This window comes from Centruroides sculpturatus, unplaced genomic scaffold (genome assembly GCF_000671375.1).
Source record: "Centruroides sculpturatus isolate CEXI.00-Female unplaced genomic scaffold, Cexi_2.0 scaffold650, whole genome shotgun sequence".
Classification (NCBI taxonomy): domain Eukaryota; kingdom Metazoa; phylum Arthropoda; class Arachnida; order Scorpiones; family Buthidae; genus Centruroides; species Centruroides sculpturatus.
This window is the reverse complement of record NW_019384909.1, coordinates 141,063-163,671: the sequence shown is the minus strand read 5'-3', so window position 1 is coordinate 163,671 and position 22,609 is coordinate 141,063. Positions and strand designations below refer to the sequence as shown.

The 22,609-nt window shown below is 30.0% G+C and overlaps 1 protein-coding gene across 1 annotated transcript; it reads left to right on the top strand.

Moving 5' to 3' along the window:
* The first annotated feature begins 5,393 nt into the window (after positions 1-5,393).
* LOC111631611 (glutamate receptor ionotropic, delta-2-like) lies at positions 5,394-20,855 on the top strand. Its single transcript, XM_023375895.1, has 11 exons — positions 5,394-5,421; positions 9,059-9,156; positions 9,643-9,706; positions 11,934-12,092; positions 13,743-13,890; positions 13,982-14,211; positions 14,285-14,541; positions 14,630-14,752; positions 17,089-17,178; positions 20,578-20,638; positions 20,796-20,855. The coding sequence occupies exons 2-11, from the start codon at positions 9,071-9,073 to the stop codon at positions 20,853-20,855; spliced, it is 1,278 nt and encodes a 425-aa protein (XP_023231663.1). The 5' UTR covers positions 5,394-5,421; positions 9,059-9,070.
* Positions 20,856-22,609: the final 1,754 nt, after the last annotated feature.

The following is a 22,609-nucleotide window of genomic DNA, read 5'->3' as shown; positions in this document are numbered from 1 at the left end:
ACTGACTTCGGGTGTTTTTTTTCGTTCTCCCTCGTTATCCCTCTTGGGTTTTTTCCATGAGGTCAGGTGGTTGTTGTTAAGGGTCTGGCATTTAATATGGGCACTCTTTCGAAAATTCTGGTGACACATCACTGACTAACTGAATCCTTCTCAACAAGGAACTAACTCCATGGGAAATAATTTTTATGGCTTTTAGTCTAACTTGATAAAACGCTCGAAGTTCGATGATTGAATTTCCCAATAATTGAAATTTAAAATAACACTTTCTTAAGGGTGTGTTGGTCCTTCACATTTACACAGCTGAATGACCTTGAACACAGCTGGAGTTGGATTTCCTAGGGCAGCGCTGTCCAACTTATCATAGCCCGGGGCCATATTTTCTTCACCAAACATTTCGGGGGCCAAGAAGGTTGATAAACCACATGACATTTGCATAGTGCTATGGTTCAGTAAGCACTAATTGGTCAGCGAGTCCGGTGTTGACGCTATAAAAAGACGACAGTTCGACACACCGGATATACGTCACTCTCTTCTAAGTTCGACTTGGGAATTTTTTTGTTCAATAATAAATGTGAATTCTTCTTCCTGGAAAAAATAAGACATTCCCTGAAAATAAGACCTAGCGCATTTTTCAGAGCAAAAATTAATATAAGACACTCTTATTTTCGGGGAAACACGGTAGTAAAATAATTGTAATATTAATAATAATAATTTAGTAACATAAATTTATTCATAGTAAAATGTACTCGCGGGCCGTAAAAATTATTTGGCGGGCCGTATACGACCCGCGAGCCGCCAGTTGGACAGCGCTGTCCTAGGGCATTCTCATAGAAGTCTCGGGAGGTGATGGGTTTATAGTAGGGTGAATACTAGTTGGCTGTATATTTTTAAATATTTTTGAAAAATTAAAATTTTTATTGCTATTTCCGACCTCCGACTTAATTAAACTTATATAGGCCTATAACGAAATTTATTAATTAAAAAAATTTAAAAACTATCGGAGGTCGTTTTTGACATCAGAAACTAGCTTTAAATAACTTTACGGAAGGAAAATCCATGCACTACAACTTTAGAACGATGAATGAAATTTGATATCAAACTGCCATTAAAAAATAATTAAAAAGCAATAAAGCGTGAATCGTGAGTCATTAAAGGTAAATTAAACTCGCGAAAACTTTTTTCATGAGGGAAAAAAATTTTAAAAAAATTTGGAGACTTAAAAAACTTTAACATCCACTTGTATATTATCTACAGATAAAAAATATGTTGCGATAACTCACATATTTCTAATGTTGTTGACGATGAATGCAGCACGTGTTTATCCATTAAGATGTACAAAGAACATGATGTGGGATCCAAATGATGTAGTTCATGGTACAAACTGTACAGTAGGGGGTGGAATTTTCAAAACTTATTTAATTTTTATGTTTTAACCTTTATTGTATCACTGTTAATTTTTATACTCCAATTTGTATCACATATTAAATTTGTATACAAGAGTGTACAGTAGAGGATGCAATTTTTAATTGTAATGTATATCATAACTGTCTTTATTTATTATAATCCAATTTGTATGAGAACTTTACATTAAATTCCTACACAAATTAAATTTGTGATAACCTGGATAAACTCCCAATCTGAGTTACATANTAAAAAACAGTATATAAAGACAAAAACTAATTTAAAATAAATGCTTTTATTTGAAAAATGTAGCTGTAAGGATTGTTATTCTTTCGTTTAACAAGGCATGAAATTTCACACATACAGTCTAGATTGCTTACAAACTGGTTGACCTTGAGAACAGCTGGTATCAGCTTTCTTGGGTAGTTCTCATGTGCACTTCAGGGAAATGTTAGTTTAAAGCAGGAGAAAAGCTAACTAACCACATCTGTTCAAATATAACACAATATTGTCGATTTAATGCTTTTAAATTATGAAGGGACCAAAAAAAGGCATGGGAAAAAAATTCTACTGAACAAAAAACAAAAATGCCTGATGGTGTCATAAAAAACATCCAATAGCGTTTTTAAAATGTTTTACCGAAGTCAAATCCGTGAAATAGAAGTTTAAAACGATTTAATTCATTTGATTAAAAAAACTCTCATAAAAATCAATAGCGCGAAATTTATTAATTGCTTAATTAATAAATTGTCATAAAATATTTTTGCTGCAAAAATAATTTATGAAATTTGCACACATCATAGATAACGATGTATATATTCCAATCAATACATTTTTGGGAAAGTTAAAAGTTAAGGCTTTCGTTAATGAACCTTGAAAGTTTACGTTCAAGATAACTTGAGATATAGACTGCGCAGCCCGAGTTAACTCGGATTATGGGCGGATTAATTAATTACAGTAAAGCGTCGATTATCCGAAAGTCAATCATCCGAAAGAATTCCAGTNATTTAATTTTTATGTTTTAACCTTTATTGTATCACTGTTAATTTTTATACTCCAATTTGTATCACATATTAAATTTGTATACAAGAGTGTACAGTAGAGGATGCAATTTTTAATTGTAATGTATATCATAACTGTCTTTATTTATTATAATCCAATTTGTATGAGAACTTTACATTAAATTCCTACACAAATTAAATTTGTGATAACCTGGATAAACTCCCAATCTGTGTTACATATTTTAATAAATAATTTAACTTAATTATCTCTTAACTTAATAACAAAAATTTGGAATAAAATTAATATAACCTAAAAAAGTTATAAACTTTAACATCCTGCAAAAAGACTCTATAACGAAACATTTAGCAAGAATTGAGGATGTTTTGCTTCCTTTTTTTACATCTCCTATCTTAGAATATTCACAACTCCGGTCTGAATGACACAGCGATTTATCCCATCAGATGATCCATCTCTGGGAATCATTATTGTTAAATAGTCGGTGATAAAAGGTGGGGTTGGATAGAATCGAGGCAGTTCATCCCAGATAGAACTGCCATGTAAAGGCAGTTCTTGAAGAGAAGGAACATGCCATAGGACCGAGACATTATGCCATATCGATTCGTTCAGCCTACTCATCAGGCCACAGAGTGAATATGCTACTGCCTTACTACTGAACAACGGTAATATGATTTATTGTAAGCTCTCTCTCTCTCATACTGATTATAGTCATAGAGTAGACATATGTTTTATGTTTTGTTGTTTATTTGTTCTCCTGTGATTAAATTGTTGATTTTTATTTTAATGACGTTCATAGTTGAGTATTTATTTCTTATGCACAACCCCACACAGAATCTTGCCACTCGGGTTCTGACAGAATAAGCCATCTAGTGACAAAGTGAGCAGGTCCAACAGATCTGACGATTAGAGGGCCTTCACCCTTGTCTGTATTCTCACAAATTTATATGACATAGTATATCCAAGCTAAACTACTACTGTAGGAAGGGAAGAAGGAAGAGCAGATGACATTGTGGGCATTTTCCTTGTAAGAGGTTTGGCAAAGCCCAGTCTTGCAGAACAAGGGGTAGTACATGAGCGAAAGGAGATGTAGCGGCTCTGTGTAAATGGGGATTATCTTCCAAGGTGTTCTGAAAGGAAGTTGGGTCACTTTGCAGGTATCTGACAAATTACTCTAGGATTGTGTCTATAAGACATTGTGTATCAAACATGTGCAAATGAGATCAGTTTGATCTTCGGTTGGGGAGATGATATCATGTATAAAAGATGATTGCTCAATTTGAACTAGTAACAAAAGCTGCCAGGAAGAGATCATTGAGGAACATGATCAATTAAACTTGAATTGGTGGCTAATGCATATCAAGAAAGAGACCATTGGCAAAAACGCCAATGGTTGCCGATGACTATATAAGGTGGACGTGAGAGCAAAAAATTCGAGTTTGGATCGTGTTGCTGACTGAGTTCTGCCATAGCCAAAGAAAATGTCTCTGTCCATTGGTTGTTGTAATGTGTCTTCTTGATGAACAAGTACGGGATATAAGAACTGAAACTTTTCATTGTATTATTGGCAGAATTATTGCAAACTATTATATTGTTCATCCAATTGTGATTGTGACAAATGAACTCTAATAGAAAATATACTTTGCAAATACAAATTTTCTACTGCTAATCATATATGCAATGATGGACTGAAGAAATACTCAGTAAATTTGTGCCTCTGCAAATCTTCATTTATCGTTATACTTAAGATCCATTTTTGTTCATGAACTTTTAGTGTAACAATTGTGAGTTTATTTTCATATAAACTCGATTACATTTAATAATAATTATTTTTGTTAACTAGTTATTAGTATAACTCTGTTCGTTTTGTTGTTGTTAAATTATTCTATTCTAAATACAGTAGAGCGTCGATTTTCCGAATCAATTGGGGACTGGGGTTGTCCGGATAACTGATTTACGTACGAAAAAATAGTTTAACGTATCCGATGTCGAAATTTTTCTCCGTTGCGTGTCGCATCGCGTTGAATTTTCGTCGATGTTAAGCCTAAAAAGACTATTGTATCGTTAAAAATTATTTTTTTATTTTGTACAAACAAAATAAATATTTTGAAAAATATAAAAATAATAAAAAATTATACTTCAGATGTTAATTTAGTATCAAAAACGTAAAATATTTGAGTAGCCCAAGACATAGCCAAAGATTGAAGCGCCACAGCACTGGCGAAAATTAAATTTTTCGACTGGAATTATTTCGGATAATTGACGTTTCGGATGATTGACTTTCGGAAAATCTACTGTATTCTAAAACAAACTATTTGCTTTAAGTAACTTTAATTATCATACTTCTTAATATACTCAATTAATTAATTGTAATAATTGAAATAATTGTAATTGTATGCTGTATATAATTTCACCTGGTAATGCTATAAAAGGAGGGCGAGGTATGTACAAATTTGTACTAATAAAGTAACGATTGATTGATTGATTGATTGAATGTATTATTGGCGTATTGAACTATTGCCAATTGTGAATCTGTTGTATTTTTTAAACTTTACTGTAATTTAATTACACTAAAGTTTAAAAGTAAGAGCTTCTGTAAGTAGCTCTTACTTTTTACTTTAGTTTATTTTTTTAACATAGAGTTATTATTTGAGACTACTAATTTACTTTATTTGAAAATCCTGTTTTAATTAAGGCCCATTACATATCTTTTGCAAAATGAATTATTACAGAAAACTTTTTTCAATGATGCTAACTTCAAAGTCACATTATTGCATGAACATGTCTCACAGCATATTTCAGTTTAACTTTCAAACTTTTTTTCTCTAATAGTAAAAATATAAAACGTGTTAAAACGTACACCTTATTTGGGAAATAAACTTTATTGTTTATTTAATAATGTATACGTATTTTTGGATTTTATATATACATAAATTAATATCTTTGTTTTTTTTATCAGAGAAAGAAAAGAAATCTTACATTTGGAAGATAGCTGGACTTAAGGTATAAACAATCTGTATTACTTATATTGTAGTATAAAGTTTTTATATTTACGCAGTCAATTCCATTTTGATTTTTGAAACATTTTTTCACATAATCGTGGGTATAAAACATAACTAAGGTTGCAAACCCAAAACGATATCCTAATCACTGACAAATGCAGAATAAGGCATTGACCCTGTATTAGTGCTATCAGTAGATTAACATTATCATGTACAGTACACATTCAACGTTTTCATTTTAATATGAACTGCACATCTCTTTATACATATGTATTATTTATATCATTTGATAAACATACTACTCTATATACTCTATACGTGATCACATTATTATTTCTATATTTTATTATAAATTTAACTCTTTCGATACATTTGCTTTGCTTCAAATGCCTATAAGAAATCTACAAAAAATTTATTTTTTATATAAAATAATTATTTCTGCGATCAATTAAACTTGAATTGGTGGCTAATGCATATCAAGAAAGAGACCATTGGCAAAAACGCCAATGGTTGCCGATGACTATATAAGGTGGACGTGAGAGCAAAAAATTCGAGTTTGGATCGTGTTGCTGACTGAGTTCTGCCATAGCCAAAGAAAATGTCTCTGTCCATTGGTTGTTGTAATGTGTCTTCTTGATGAACAAGTACGGGATATAAGAACTGAAACTTTTCATTGTATTATTGGCAGAATTATTGCAAACTATTATATTGTTCATCCAATTGTGATTGTGACAAATGAACTCTAATAGAAAATATACTTTGCAAATACAAATTTTCTACTGCTAATCATATATGCAATGATGGACTGAAGAAATACTCAGTAAATTTGTGCCTCTGCAAATCTTCATTTATCGTTATACTTAAGATCCATTTTTGTTCATGAACTTTTAGTGTAACAATTGTGAGTTTATTTTCATATAAACTCGATTACATTTAATAATAATTATTTTTGTTAACTAGTTATTAGTATAACTCTGTTCGTTTTGTTGTTGTTAAATTATTCTATTCTAAATACAGTAGAGCGTCGATTTTCCGAATCAATTGGGGACTGGGGTTGTCCGGATAACTGATTTACGTACGAAAAAATAGTTTAACGTATCCGATGTCGAAATTTTTCTCCGTTGCGTGTCGCATCGCGTTGAATTTTCGTCGATGTTAAGCCTAAAAAGACTATTGTATCGTTAAAAATTATTTTTTTATTTTGTACAAACAAAATAAATATTTTGAAAAATATAAAAATAATAAAAAATTATACTTCAGATATTAATTTAGTATCAAAAACGTAAAATATTTGAGTAGCNCGAGAGAAGAAAACATGGAAAACTCCACGTTAGTGAAGCACGAACCCACGACCGGTATTCGATAGTTTTATTTACTCGTATTCCTCAGAGCAGTGGGAAATGCTTTATTGCCTGGTCCATCGATTACATTGTAATTACGAAAATTTCCAATCCTGTATATAAATATATTTAAAATGAAAAAAATGTTATTGACTTTTTTCACATTCTGAATGTCGTGAACTCTTGCAAACGCAAGTACACGTAATTATGTTACATACATTTTCAATTATTAACATAACTTTATTTCTATTCACATATTTAAAGAATATATGAGCTTTTAAAACACGCATTACAGGTTTTTACGTATCGCATGACTTCCTCCTTAGAATTAGGTATTGTTTTTCAAGTGGGAAAATTCCAGAGAAGTTTATAAGGTATTGGGTTTTACATTGCGATCACTGTTACACATGAAAAAAAAGTGGGAAAACTTCATAAAAATTTTAATTTGCATTATTTTATTTAAAAATTCGTATAAAATACAGTAGAGCGTCGATTATCCGAAAGTCAATCATCCGAAAGAATTCCAGTCTGCAAATTTAAATTTTTGCCAGTGCTGTGGCGCTGCAATCTTTGGCTATGTGTTGGGCTATTAAAATATTTTACGTTTTTCATACTAAATTAACTTCTGAAGTATAATTTTTTATTGTTTTTATATTTTCCAATATATTTATTTTGTTCGTATAAAATAAAAAAATAATTTTTAACGATACAATAGTCTTCGTTAGGCTTAACATCGACGAAAATTCAACGCGAAGCGACACGCAACGGAAAAAGTGTCAAGATGAAATAAATTAATATATTTTTTCGTACGTAATCGGTGGTCCGAAACATCGATATTCCGAACAACCCCAGTCCCCAATTGATTCGGATAATCGACGCACCACTGTAATTAATTAATACAGATCTTACATTAACTTAATAATAGATTGGTTATTATAACAAATCTAAAACCGATATATGACATCTAAAGGTGTATGATAAAATATTCAGGTTCTAATAAATCTCACTTACTATTATATTTTTTAAAAAAAAAATACATATCTTATCGTAAAATCGTCATGTTAATAGTTGTTACCCTATAATTCATGTAAACCGAAAATAGCTTTGAAACATTTTTTCCAGCCGTTCAAAATTTTGTCATTTAGGAAACCATTTTTTCAGCTAATGTTTTCCTTCAACTCTTCATAAATTACTCTAGATAATTTTGTAAAATAGCTACTGCTAACTCGAAACAGAGTATTTAACAACTGATAGGATGGGCATTACTACAAAAAGAGGGAGACAGATAATGTAAAAACGTAATGTAAAATGATAATGTAATGTATATAAACGTCTTGGACAGATACAGCAAAAAATGCAAACTTTTACCTAGGAATAAAGAAGTGATCTGTCAAGTGAAATACCCAAAAAACCCTTTGCTTAGTTTAAACGTTTAGTTTAAAATACGAAGAATATTTTTTACTAATATTTATAAGGTTGGGCAGATATGAAGAAAATCAAGGCAATGGAAGGTAATGGAGTGTATACAAACATGTTAAGTAAGATTAGGTTATTTATATTAATGTCGTCTAACATTAAGTGCTGTGCATTATTGCTATAAAAGTAAGGATAATGATTGAAGATGTGTTACACCCGTATAGGGTAGGTATGTACAGCAATATTATGTAGCATTACTGATGGACAGAATCTTTTTTGAAAAATATGAGAATAATGTTACCTTATGAACGGACAAACCAATTAAAAATAAACAAAGTAAGTATAGCTTTGTTGTTGCCAAACCATTGGCTGTCAGTAATAACTGCAGATATGTAGAGTATGACTAGTTTTTGTTGGGTCATTACATGTTTTTTTACACAGTAAAAATTATATAAAAGTAACTGAACAAAATTTACAACATTTCTTTTTCTGGTTATGTAGAACATTAAATGTTTGACATAACCAGGTCATGAATATAAGCGAAAATTCCATAATCTTCACATAAGTATTTGTACACTTTGTTACAATGTTTTCATATATCGAATTATATCTTTAATTTAAACGTATTATTTTTAGTAATTATTAAAAATTAGACTCGGTTTAGTTGGTTATTACTTATTTAATGTTAATTCGATGAAAAATCTCTATACGTAATATTAGATGTTTGTATAATAATACAATATTCAGTATTTTAATTCAAATTATTTTTATTCAAACCCAATTTAATGTTTAAGATTCCCAAGAAAATACTTCCTGAAAACATATGGATGATTTGATTTTAACAGAAATTCGTTGTTTATGCTACTGTATTTTTTGTTTTAGAATCCAGCGTACATGAGAACGGACGAATTTGAGAATCAAATCACAAGTGGACAGTATTTTCATGTGTTCAACGCAGTTCATCAAAAATTGGGATTCAGGTAGTTAACTTTAACTTACTAGTATTTCTTAGGTTGAGCTATAAAACTGTGATAACTGTAAACAACAGACTTTTACTAGTAAGGTAGTGAGACACTGAAATTTTCTCAGTTGTATTTTTTATAGACAAACAGGTAAGACATCAGTTCTATGGAATAGACATATGTCATAGCGAAAAATAATGAAGTTTTTAGTTGTTAGAATGTTCAGAATGAAGTTCAGTACATTACGACATGTTCCTTTCCTACAATATGTCTTCTGATTTTTCTTAATATTTTATATGAATTTATCCAAACTGAAATGCTTCAATCAACTTCAAATGCCTAAATTGAAATAAGCTCTACTTCAAAAAATTAAATTACCATGTTAAAAAATAATTTTTCAATATATATAGTTTAAATGTATAATTTATTTATCATTCTTATTAATATATATTTCAACTTAATCAAAGTAAGTAGAATTACACAGACTAAATGCCATTTACTTAGGTACATTTTAGCGAAACCAGTTGACGATACATGGAATGAAATGGGAGTAAAACTTGAAAAGAAGGTAAGACAAATATAATTAAATTATCAACGCTCAGAATAAGCATTATATATTAAGCAATTTAAGAAATTTTTGAAAACATTTTTTGAATAGACAGTTCACACTCAGTAATACGACCATTCCTTCAAGAGAAGTGTTTCAATTAGCGCGAGTGCGATTTTAATAATTGTGTGTAAAGACTGCCTATAAGCAGTATAAATGGCATATCTGTGAGAAACATTGAGTTTCCATTTTGTAGTTTTATTATCAGTATATAAGCTGTCAAATTAAATTTACCTTTCTCTTGTATATATATCGTTAACTTCTCGGAAATTTTATTGAATAATTTCGTATACGAAAGAAAATGCCATAATACAATTGATATGATCTCTCGGAAATAATGTACACCTTAATATTAAAATACAAATAACAAAGAATAAAAATATATATAAATAAAAACAAACGATTATATATTATGCAGTAACTGTTTAATAATGTATTTAAAATGTAAAATATCTTCAGGTAAAAGTTGTAACAATGGATATTCTGAATAAACCGATAGAAAAAAGCTGAAAGAAATTAAAAGCCTAAATGATGGGGTACAATCAAGATTTGTTATTACTAACGCATGATCAACTCTTAGGTATTGGCAATCATAATGAATGAAACCATGGATGAATGTATTTGTAAAAAATAAACTCTTAAAGTATTTTATACGTTCATTAAAACTGTAAACAATATTACAACGGAACATTATTACATTATTAATATGTTGTCAATTTTAATAATGTTAAAACTGTATTATTATTACTTGTAATAATGTTGCCAGTTTTAACATTATTAAAACTGGTAACATTAGCATTACAATTAAAAGAAAGGTTAAAGACTTTATTTAAAATAAAAAACATTTTATCTAATTGTTTTAAATTTAAAATGAGATGAGGCTGATATTGCCGATATTAGCAGACAACAGTGGAGTCTAGAATATTGGCAAGATAAACGGATTGTGATAATGTTTTTAAAGAAATAGTTTTGCAAAATACCAAAGTAATCGACGAAGAATAGGTAGAGATTTAATAATCTTATTCCGAGACAACTCGGGCAAGTTACATAGCGTTACATAACAAACGGTGTTTTGGACCTCATAAATGTTTTTTTTTTATTTTTGGATTTTTTTTAAGTTTCCAAAATATTTTCCCATGCGAAAAAATTTTATCGCGATTTTAATCTACCTTTAATGATGCACTATTAACGCTTAATTGTTTTTTAATGAGATTTTTTAAAATCCAATTTCATTCATCGTTCTAAAGTTCTAGTGCATGGAGTTTACTTTTGTAAAGTTCTCCACATTGACTTCCTCCAGCAACCTGATAGAAATAATCAGGATTCTGGGACTTTAAGTCCCACGAGCCACCCCACCCATACCTCCCCTGAAAAATAAGTTATATTTATGTGTGTCCAGCATGATTGTAGTGCCATCTATTAAAAAACTAACCTAGTTCCTAAGGTAGGCATTAATTATTAAGTAATTTTAGATAGGTCACATTGGTTGGTTTTTATCCAGGCACCAGTACTTAGAAACATTTTTGCATTTAATAACCAAATTTTTCCTGCTTACTTGCACTCATGTCTGTACCACCAAACACTGTACACTCCTCTCTGGTGATTAAATATGTTTTGTTTCTAGCCCAATTCCTAATCTTTTGATTTTTTTGACAGCAGACGGCATATATATATTCGTTTTGCTGTTTAAGGCATTAATTCTCTTCGAATTCGCTTCAAAGAACCTTTTATTTGGGGTAATTAAAAATGTATTTTGCGCCCTCTTCTGGCTGGTGTTCTTATATCCTAAATACATTAGCATAAGACTAGTAAATTGTTTCTGCAGAGGTATATTATTTCTCTGCTATTCTCATTGAACTGTTTTTTCCTATACCAATCATCACCCAACAATGTTGGCAGGTTTCTCTTAACACCTTTACAGCACCCTTGCTCTGCAGGCAGCACTCCCTTAAATAGTATGTATTCGTTACGCTCCTTCTTCACATTACACATTATAATACATTTTACATTTCTCATTGTTAGTTCTTAGGTCTCTTAGTGCTCTCAGAGCAGGAAGAGGCCTTAAAAAAATTTAAAATTAAATCTGTTATTATGCATTGATAAATAGTTATTTATTTTACATACTAGAAATTCAAATATGGTTTATCGAATTTTATTATACATAATTTATATATTTTTTTATAAACAGGAAGCAGACATGGCTTATATTTCTTTATTTATGACATATGATCGCTTTTCTGTGATGGATTTTTCTTCCCCGTTAATGTGCCCATCAGTTTCCTTTATAGTAAAGGCTCCGGACAAATTTCCGAATTGGAGTTCTATTATTAAACCTTTTTCTATTCAGGTATGTAAATAATAATTTAACAATTATTCTCTTAATTATAAAGCACGGCTGATGGCTGGGAGGTTAGTGCTGTGTTTTTAACTATTTCCATACACCAGAACCCAAATATGATATATTTTGTGGCACCTTACGTTTTTACCAGTCTACACTGTAAAGATTATTGTGAATTTACATTTTCAGCAATACAGAAAAATACAATGAAAGGACAAAGAACCGAAAAAATGTTTGCATCAACTATTTGTTTCTTAAGATGTTACTTTTCCAATACTTTTCACATTTAGAATTTTGTAGAAGTTATAAGATATCAGATCCATCGTAACTTATGAACATGTAGAATATACACTGCTATGTTTTTTTCATTACGTGCATAGTTTCCAAAAAATATTCTATACTAAATTGTCTTGTAACCTTCATTATTTTTTCAAAAATATTAGAAATGTACAGAAATATTATACATTTTATCCACCTTTATTACTTATGTAGACATCTTTAATTTTTTTCAATCATTTAGGCAAAACATTCTTTGTATAAGCAGTCAACGTATATACGGCAGACGTTCCTTTATTCAATGCTATTGATCTACCACTCATGAGAATTTCGACTTTCATACATCTAAAGCATTTGTTTTCTTTAAATTTAGTTTATCAATAACTGTGTTTACTAATTTTTATTAAACAAATTTTCTTAAATAAATTTCTTTCCTACTTTTTTGATATTCATAATTCTCTATTAAGGAATCAACAGAAGTAAGAAGAACAACGGTAACGAAAATCACCACTAGAAAAGTAAATGTTTTAAAACTATTTTTTGGACACTATTCATTCTCATACGAGTGTATGAGATCATATTTCTTACCACTTGCCTGCTCTATTTCGTTCTCTATGAACTCATAATGGGCGTTGAAAAAGCGTTTTCTTATGGAGAACCAAACGAAATCATATAATATGAGTAAAAATATAAATCTAGTTATCATGTTATTGTAATTCTTAAACTATAAATTTTATAAGATAATAACGAATTTCACAAACAAAACATATGAGTATGGAAATACGATACCATAATAAAGCAAAAATTACAATGAATACTTTGTATAAAAGTAACATAACATCAATAGTAATGTCAGTACATACATTTTTACCCACATTTTGTAATACGTAATGAAAGTATTACTAAATTACTGAATGCATTAAAATTTCATATTTTTGATAAGATTTTTATATGTTCGTTATATCTCTGTATTTTCATAGAATTTTATTAGAACTTTTACATAAATAAATAAACGTCGATATTATAGTAAAATATAATGTTTCTTTCGGTTTTTAATTTACTTTAAACTGGTATTTTCTCATGGTTTAATTATTATTTACATTAAAAAATGTTAACACGTTAACAGCAAAGGTGAGAGAGGAAACAAAAATTATTTTCAGATACAACAAAGAAAATTTAATATCTTTCAAATGTTTGCAGAAATGTTGTTCTTAAATTATAAATTTCAATTTTCATATTATGTTTTGGCAAAAAGTTTAAAAATTATAGCTCAGACCAAGGGTTTTTACAGCGGAAATTACAGATTACAGGCAGACTCAATTATTTTAACAGAAAAGTCTCTCATATTTATATCGTAAAATTGTGTCTTTAACATCATTACAGATTTGGATCGTGTTATTCTTCGTCTCAATCGGATTTGGATTAATTTTGCATAAAGTGATTGAACATGATTTCATCGCAGACGAAATTAAAGTATATTGGCCAAAAAGAAAAATTTTCTGGTATCTGTTTTGTACATTTGTCTATCAAGGTATGTTACTGAATTATGCAATTTCAATTATTCGCTTACATATATGCCTAGTTTCGTGTAATTTTCATCATATATATGACCTGAATTACAGGTATTCAATTGAATTATATAAAAAGATTCCCATCCAGATTATTAATAGGAATCTGGTTGCTATCGGTTTTTGTCTTAATATCAAGTTACAGCGGAACCTTGATGTCTTATATGACTTATCCCATAATGGAGCCTGTCCCAAGAAATTTTGACGAATTGGCCAGAGCGGTACAAAGAGGAGAATATTCCTGCGGCATAGCACCTGCGACAGCCATATGGAATACAATTAAAGTTTGTAAAAGTGGTAAAATACATTCATTACTGTTATGAATTTCAATAATTAGGTTGATATAATTTTTTTTAGGTTTCTAAATCTGAAAATGCTAGAATATTCAGAGATCATATTATAGAAAATAACAATTTAATAAATAATGAGGATGCTGTAAAATTAGTCCTTCAAAAGCGTTTTGCCTTTATAGCCGTTCTGAAATTTCTAAAATTGTTTTTTATCGAAGAAAAAGAAATGTACAAATATAAAGTTTCGGACGATACTCTTCTTACATTTGTTGAAGCTTATCCAATGAGAAAAAAGTTTCCAATGAAGGAGAATGTCAGCATTGTGTAAGTTAAATGTTTATTCTAAATATCTGTTAAATTACATATCACCTGCATCGTTAATATTAAACACAGAATTTAATTAATTTTACAGAATAACTCGTCTGTTTGAAGCTGGAATTGTTGAGAAAATCGATCACTCTGTAATGGCGAACGTGCAGGCATCATCACAATATCACACTCTCACGATGGAGGATCTTATTAGCCCTTTAATATTGTTAATTACAGGATATATCCTGTCATTTATTTGTTTAACTTTTGAAATTTTGTATGCAAAAACGCTTATTAAGTTTAAAGTTTTTGAGAAAAAATGAATGCACACGTAACACACATGTAATTTTCACAAATATTAATATTTATAAAGCACCAAACTATATTATAGACCAAAATAATATCATGAAATAAAATTGTAAATGATTAATTGCATGTACTGAAAAAACTGCATATAACTAGGACCCGTGTAGCATTTCTAAAACAATCCCTACTGTAATAATATTTTTTTATTTTTTTGCTTTAATATGTACAAAATTACAAGCGATAAGTAATTTTTCATTTAAGATAAAATATCTCTATCGAAACCTTAATCGCAAGCTCATTCTTTGAAAAACACGATCGTCAAAACTGAATTACTATACTTTCACTATTCTAGAACGACCCATTCCCTCGTTTCTGACATTTTAATTACAAGTGATGCTAAACCATTGAATTTCCTCTCGACTATTAAACTCTTCAAAAAGTTCTTTATAAATTCTACTGAAGAAAACGAATATCCGGAGAGAAGATGCCAACTGTAAGCGTGTCCATCGTAAAATTAAATCTTTGTTTTTCGTATATTTTATTAAAACACCAACCAATTATCTGATATTTTGAAAAATATAGTTTATTAAAACAGTTCTTATGAAAGTATAAATATTACTTTCAACTAGAACGTCTGTATCTATAGTTCTTACACGTGTCAACAATTTTGTAACATATAAAACAGGTTATTTTCATTTCTAAAAGTTCTCATACCGAGAAGAATTTTCTGTAAATAATTAAAAATAATGATTTTTTTTAGATTTAAAAGATATACGTAATACAAATCTGTATTGCACTGCAAAGAAATGTAACAGAAAAAACAAATTTATAATTGTGAGAAGTTATTATATCTGCTTCATATACTTATAATAAGAGTTATTTTAATTACTTGAATGACTCTACAGTTAAATGTGCCACTATTCATATGCCGTCTTTCCTTTGCAATCAGCAAAAACGTGCATTTTCTTTTATTCTGCTTAGCACCTGCACATTTCACTTTGTTTCTCATTAAGCACGCCACTCTTAATATTTTTAATTATGCACTATTGCCAGAACAATTCTGATATATAAGAAAACTGCTTAAGTTTGCTAACTAATACCAATAGCAGGCAAAACTCCATTATAATCTGACGATATGGCACAGAGGATTGCACTTCAAGCAAAATGAGAAGAGAGAATTGTAGTTTTATTTTTTTTTCTATATATTATACTTATGATTTATATTTTATTTATTCGGACATTCATTATTTACATATTAAAAAATGTTGTGGTAGTAAAAATAGATTGGCTGTCTTGTAGTGAACATTATACTTGTAATGAATTTAAGTAACTTAAAACCTCACCTGCATAGTAAAAAAATTAAAATTCTCAAGTGTTTTCAATATCTGTAAGTCTTTCTGATACTACGTATTATATTACTGTAGTCAGTAATTTACAAAAGCCTGTACTTTGCCGTATTGTGAACTGTTGTGAAATTTTCTGAATTTATCTATTAGGAAATCTATTAGTAAAGCAAAGTAAATATGTGTATAGCTGTTCGTAATAAATAACTAAAGTTTCACTTTTTGCAAGATATGATGATTTAAGCTAATTTCAATGTGCTGTGGAGGCAAGTGTTAGAGAAATGAGTTATATCATTTTGAAGATACAAACTGTATTTGTGTATTCATGTATGACAATTTTAAAAGTTTGTTTCGAATACAAAAACTCCAGCAAAACATCAAATTCACAAAAATTGTGTGTTAATCGAAAAAGTCTCAACGACATGATTTGCTTCGTCTGTCCAGACTCAAGCGATATGCAAGCAACACTGAAATAAATAACATCGCAGTTCATTGCTGGAACCACTATTAACAGCATTATGAGGACTGTACAATATCCCCTTATAACTAATCATTGGAAGACTGAATATGAGTAGTATGTTGTGATGATACACATTTCCAACTGATTTGCTCAGATAGAAATGTTCGCGTGCGGATAAAACCTAATGAATTAATGTCAAAAAGAGACTGCACAGACTGACAGTAACTCAGTAATTATATGAAATATGTTTCTCTGACAAGAATTAGAACCGCATTAATGAGTCCAAAGGTCTCTGACATTTGAACATTATGTTAATAAGCTTTTACACGTGTTTCACCTAGTCATATTATGTGGTTATTCTGACAGGTTTGGCCTTTATCAACGAGACAATATGCCTGCAGAAATACGTAATCGCCGAATTATGGTTAGACGAACATTCATTTGAATTTTCAGTCATAAATTGGCTCTGTTGTTCGATAGGTATGAACGTTATCCATCATTTCTGGAATACCATGCACCATTTCATTCAATAAAGAGATCCAGGTAAATACACACATTTACAGAATTTTTAACTGTTTTTCAGCAGACAGTTTTTATAACCAAGAGCTCGGAAAGCTTTCGGGGTCAATGCCTAGTGAATTTCTGTGATCTGGTGAAATTACCAAATATTAGAAAGCAATTTTAATTTTTTAGGCATTACGACGTATTTCTTAACAACACATAATTCCAATACAGAATTTTTTGGAATGACTGGCATTCATTAGTCACCTAGTTAAATACCTAGTTAAACCATTTAACTAGGTATTTATTTTCTTTTTCTTTTTCTTTAAATATTTATTCAATTTTATAAACGCTATCTTTAGAATTTTATTAAATCTCACGACAACAGAACATTTTGTTTATATATTTTTTGTAGCGAATTATTATATATTATTACCTATATACAAACTACAGTAGAGCGTAGATTTTCCGAATCAATTGGGGACTGGGGTTGTTCGGATAACTGATATTTCGGATAACTGATTTACGTTAGAAAAAATAGTTTAACGTATCCGATTTCGAAATTTTTCTCTGTTACGTGTCGCTTCGCGTCGAATTTTCGTCGATATTAAGCCTAACAAAGCCTATTTAAGCCTATCGTTAAAAATTATTTTTTTATTTTGTACAAACAAAATAAATATATTGAAAAATATAAAAACAATAAAAAATTATACTTCAGATGTTAATTTAGTATAAAAAACGTAAAATATTTCAGTACCCAAGACATAGCCAAAGATTGAAGCGCCACAGCACTGGCGAAAATTTAGATTTGCCGACTGGAATTCTTTCGGATGATTGACTTTCGGAAAATCGACGCTCTACTGTATATATACTATAGTTGACAACTATTGTCGAATCGACATAAGTCGATACCTGAAGGGGAAGTTGAAATATGTAGAGTTATCCAAAATGACAAATAAAAAAAAGTTGAAAAAAACCACAAAACTGCCATTAGAAAAATACAGTACTGCTTTGTATAGTACAGTACATGCAATGTATCTTTCTGATTATTTATCACTGGCACTAAATTTTGTTTCTGCTGCAAGTACTGAGTTCATACCACATTAGTTGTCATATGTATAACTAGACACCATCGGTTAAGTAGTCAGTTTTCTGTAGTCCCGGCCGACAGACAGTACATAGGCATTAACGTTAAAAAAATCTAGTTTACTCAACATCGTTTAACTCTTCATCACTGGATAAATCAACATACTGTTTTTTGTCCTTCACTCGTTTAGATGTCTGATAAGTTGACTCCCCTCCTGAAAAAAATAAGATCACACCACACAGCTTAAAGTTACAGCAGAATCCGATTTTGTATTTTCTCACCTTTCATTCATGCGTTATTTGTAGCAAGTGTTTTATAATTCTGTTAGAAATAAGTTTCTAAAACCTAACAATAGATACACTGAAGGAAAAATAGGAACTTTTATCTAAACTTGAATGTAATACAACTTTGCAAGCCGAATTTGCAAATAGTGCCGAAATTAGGGTATGGCCAATGTGGCTTCTGCCATACGTACCGATTTAATAAAGGCATCAACGAAAAGGATTTGAAATAATATGTATTTGAAATTATTTAATTAATAACACAAAAAATTTTTTATATTTATATTTATATATTATTTAAATGTCATTCGATAATTTTTTTTACAATAGAATAATTTACAATAGAATTTTTAAAATAAAATTATTTTTTTAATAATAAAAATTAAAAAGGCACCATTTTTATTCTTGGCCATAGGCATCCAAAATCCTAGTTATGGCTCTGTTTGCAAAACATGAAAACCTTTGAAAAACAACATTGGTGGGAATTCTGAAGAAAGAAGAGGAAATTAATTTATATGACTGGGGTCGCAAAGTGTCGTTCCCCCCTTTTTATAACAATGGACCAGAGTATCGATTAGTCGTTACCCTGCTAAAAATCGATTTTAATGAAAATTATTGGCAACAGATGCCACCACTTACAGTAGTGTGTGGTCTACCATCTGCTTCACATATTTTTGTCCAGGTGGTGTTTTGTCAACTCATAAATTTTTTTAGCAATTTTATTTCTTAATTTATATATTTATTCATTTATTTTATAGCATATTTACGTAATAATATTACTAAAATACGTTCATTCATGCTATAATAAGTTTATTCAGTTATAAGTTAATGTATAATAAATATTTAAATTGTGACTTTCAATTCTAATATATTATATATTTTTTTATTTTTTATTTTTTAATTTAATTAAAAATATTAACGCATCATAAATGTATTACTACTGGTTTATATATTTATCACAATAATTTATATTATTGTTCAAAATAAAATGAATAAAGAATATTATTTCCTAATATTCTCGATAGCAAAATAAAGGTTTGATTCCAAACAAAGGTTATATTATAATCTGTGATAATTTTAAAACTAAAAATCGTACATTCATAAATGCTATATAGAATTGTACAGAACAATATTTCAAGTCGTTCTGGCTTACTGCCAACAACAAACTACTTAAATGAAGTATTTGAATTTTAAAAGAAATGTTGCAAATTCTCACAGATAAATGTCAGGTCTAATATATTTTAATTTTTTTCTATTGAAGTTTATATTTAAATGTTTTTAAAAATATGGCATTTATAACCACAGATATTAATAAATGTAACGTAATTTTTTTCATATGAATATAACGATAAATTGATTTTTGGTGAATTTTTAAAATAATATAAGCTGTCTGACCTTGTCTGACCTATACTGCCCTTGGCCTTTTTAGAAAATACACGTAAACAGAGGGGCAGGGCGAACGGTAATGTAATGGTTAAGAATCTTTATCTTCGGTCTTAGTCGTGGCTGTCTCGAAAATCCCAGAGAAAGTCGCCGTACAAAGATGTCGAAGATGCTCTGGTACGTTGGCTGAAGCAGATTCGTTCACCGAATTTTCTTTTGTCAAGACCGATACTGAAACTAAACATATGGAAATCGCTGAGGTGCTCTATTATGTTTCTATTGATTAACTCAGTTTCATTACCTGTCAATATATGTTTCGTTTTCTTTTTTTCAATTTTGTAGTAGACACTTTGGATACTTTTCCACGTGTTCGCTTTTTAATTGGAACAGCCAAAATATATTTACTAAGTACAAGAATTACAGTTAAAACATTTGTTTGGTCATTGTATGACTGAATCATTCCACTCTTAATCAAATCAGTTCCCACTGATTGTCAATGTGACTAGTAAGTTTTACTTATTTTGAATCGTTTCCTAATTGGTTTGTGCTTATTACATTTATTTTGCTGATGTAAATTATCTTGTATTTATATTTAAACGAAATTTTTTGTTTAGTTTCTTATACCACAATAATCTGTATTTTGATTATCATATATCTTTTTTATACTACAAACTTCGTATGTTTCTTTAGCTATATATCTACCAATTTTCTAGTCCATTCTTCAATACAATTTGTATTTGTTATGAATGGGGTAAAATTTCACTTATAATAGAAATATGGTCTTCTATATGTGATGATTTTCAATTATTATCATAATTAACTTTGAAATAATGAGAAACGTAATTCAAAACGATATTTTGAATATGTTAAATAAAAAATAAAATAATATTTTAAAAATATTGATTCAGGTTATTAGTGATAATGATATTGTTGAAGACTCTGATGGTGAAGAACATCAGTGGAGATAGATTGAGTAATGGAAGTGTTTAGAATGACATGGACAAAGATGAAAACTTTAATTTTCCAACTGAATGGTATATCAATAATGTTTGTGCATTACGAAGCCTGCAACTAATTTTCCAACCACTAGTAATCAATTCACTGTATGTAACATATTCAGTTACTGACATGCCACTTGCTGTATTTTATGGTATGCTCAATAACACCGGAATAAATACCAGTATTATTGACACATAGGGGAAACTTGCCTAATTCGTACTTGCGCCTAATTCGTACTTCGCTTATATCTTCACTCCCGTAATAGCTATTAGTGTCTCTAGTAGCAAAAGAAGTAAATAACAATCGGTCGCTTATATCTTCACTCCCGTAATAGCTATTAGTGTCTCTAGTAGCAAAAGAAGTAAATAACAATCGCTCATATTACCATCTGACAGACAACACGCTGTTACTCTTCTCCCGACAAAAATATTAAAAAAGAAAGTTTTTTTCAACTTTTTCTGTAATATTTTTGCACATTTCATACGGAATTTCTTCAAATTGAATCGTGTGTAAGTTTTTTAACTATCTGTGATGTATTAGTGCGTATTTTTGTGATTATATCTGAAGTGATGAAACACGCGTATCTGTTGTCAAATTTTTTGGCGACTAATGTAAAGTTTGTTCGACTCTTGCGCCTATTTCGTACTCAAGGCATGTTCTTAAAACGTACTGGTACGATTTAGGAACACCATTTTAGATGAATGTCACAATAAGCTATTACCGATTCGTAAACTTATTTTTTTTCTAAGTTTCTGATTTAAAAAATAACCGCAAAAGTTCAAAACAAATTAAAACTTAATCGTCTTTAATTTTAGAACAACGTGTCAAAAAGAAAATATAATTCTTGAAGTAAAGAAAATATGAAAGAAGCGATTAAAAAATATAATGACGAGACCTTATAATTTAACGAAGTTTGTAGTGTATATAATGTACCGTAATTGACATTTAGACGATAGTTACAAGGACTGAATATACATCAATGAATAGACTAGATAGGTCATTTTTTAAATCACTAAAACTGAATTTTAGTGCTGCTTGCGCATCGTGGATGCAAACCATCCTGGTTCCTTAATAAAGCATATCTTCGAGCCGTTTGTATGGACACAGGCATGCATGACTTCGAATCTTGCGGATTGTGGCCTCGCAATCGCTTTAAGATCGGGGATGAGGAATATGTCGTTCTTGACGAAGATGCTAATCTAAGTGAAACGGCGGAAGTCTCCCAGAATCTGGCAACTGAAAGGCAGCAAGAACAAACAGATACTTTAACGTGTGTGGCACAATCCAATCAGACTACTGAGAACAGACTGAAGAAGTTGAGTACCCACAACTTCCTGAGGTACCGACAACTCACCCTTCGGAAAAACAGCAAGATCAGTGTCTGGAAGAGAAAGCGAAGGAATGTTCTTTAGGTATGAAAGTAAACATTTCTAATACAGAGACAGTTCGAGCGACATTTGAAATAATATCTCCACTACGTGGTATTCTTGGAATTGCAAGAAGAAAAACGTATGAAAGAATCTTGGTGCGAAGAAAAGCAAAACTACTAAAATATCACAAAAAGAGAATTAAAAAAAACAGGAAGATGAAAATAACAGTTGGTACTGTAAATTATGCCAAGAAGACGTAAAAGAAAGTATGATCAAATGCACACAATGTGAGATATGGGTACATGAACTTCGCGCAGGAACCAATAAAAAGACAATGGATTACAACTGCGATG

Bases quoted from the DNA above. Each gene is read 5' to 3' on its own strand.
- LOC111631611 (XM_023375895.1), top strand. From the start codon at position 9,071: ATGAGAACGGACGAATTTGAGAATCAAATCACAAGTGGACAGTATTTT. The intron at 9,157-9,642 runs GTAGTTAACTTT...CCATTTACTTAG, and splicing joins CATCAAAAATTGGGATTCAG to GTACATTTTAGCGAAACCAG. The intron at 17,179-20,577 runs GTAAATACACAC...ATGTTTCTTTAG, and splicing joins CATTCAATAAAGAGATCCAG to CTATATATCTACCAATTTTC.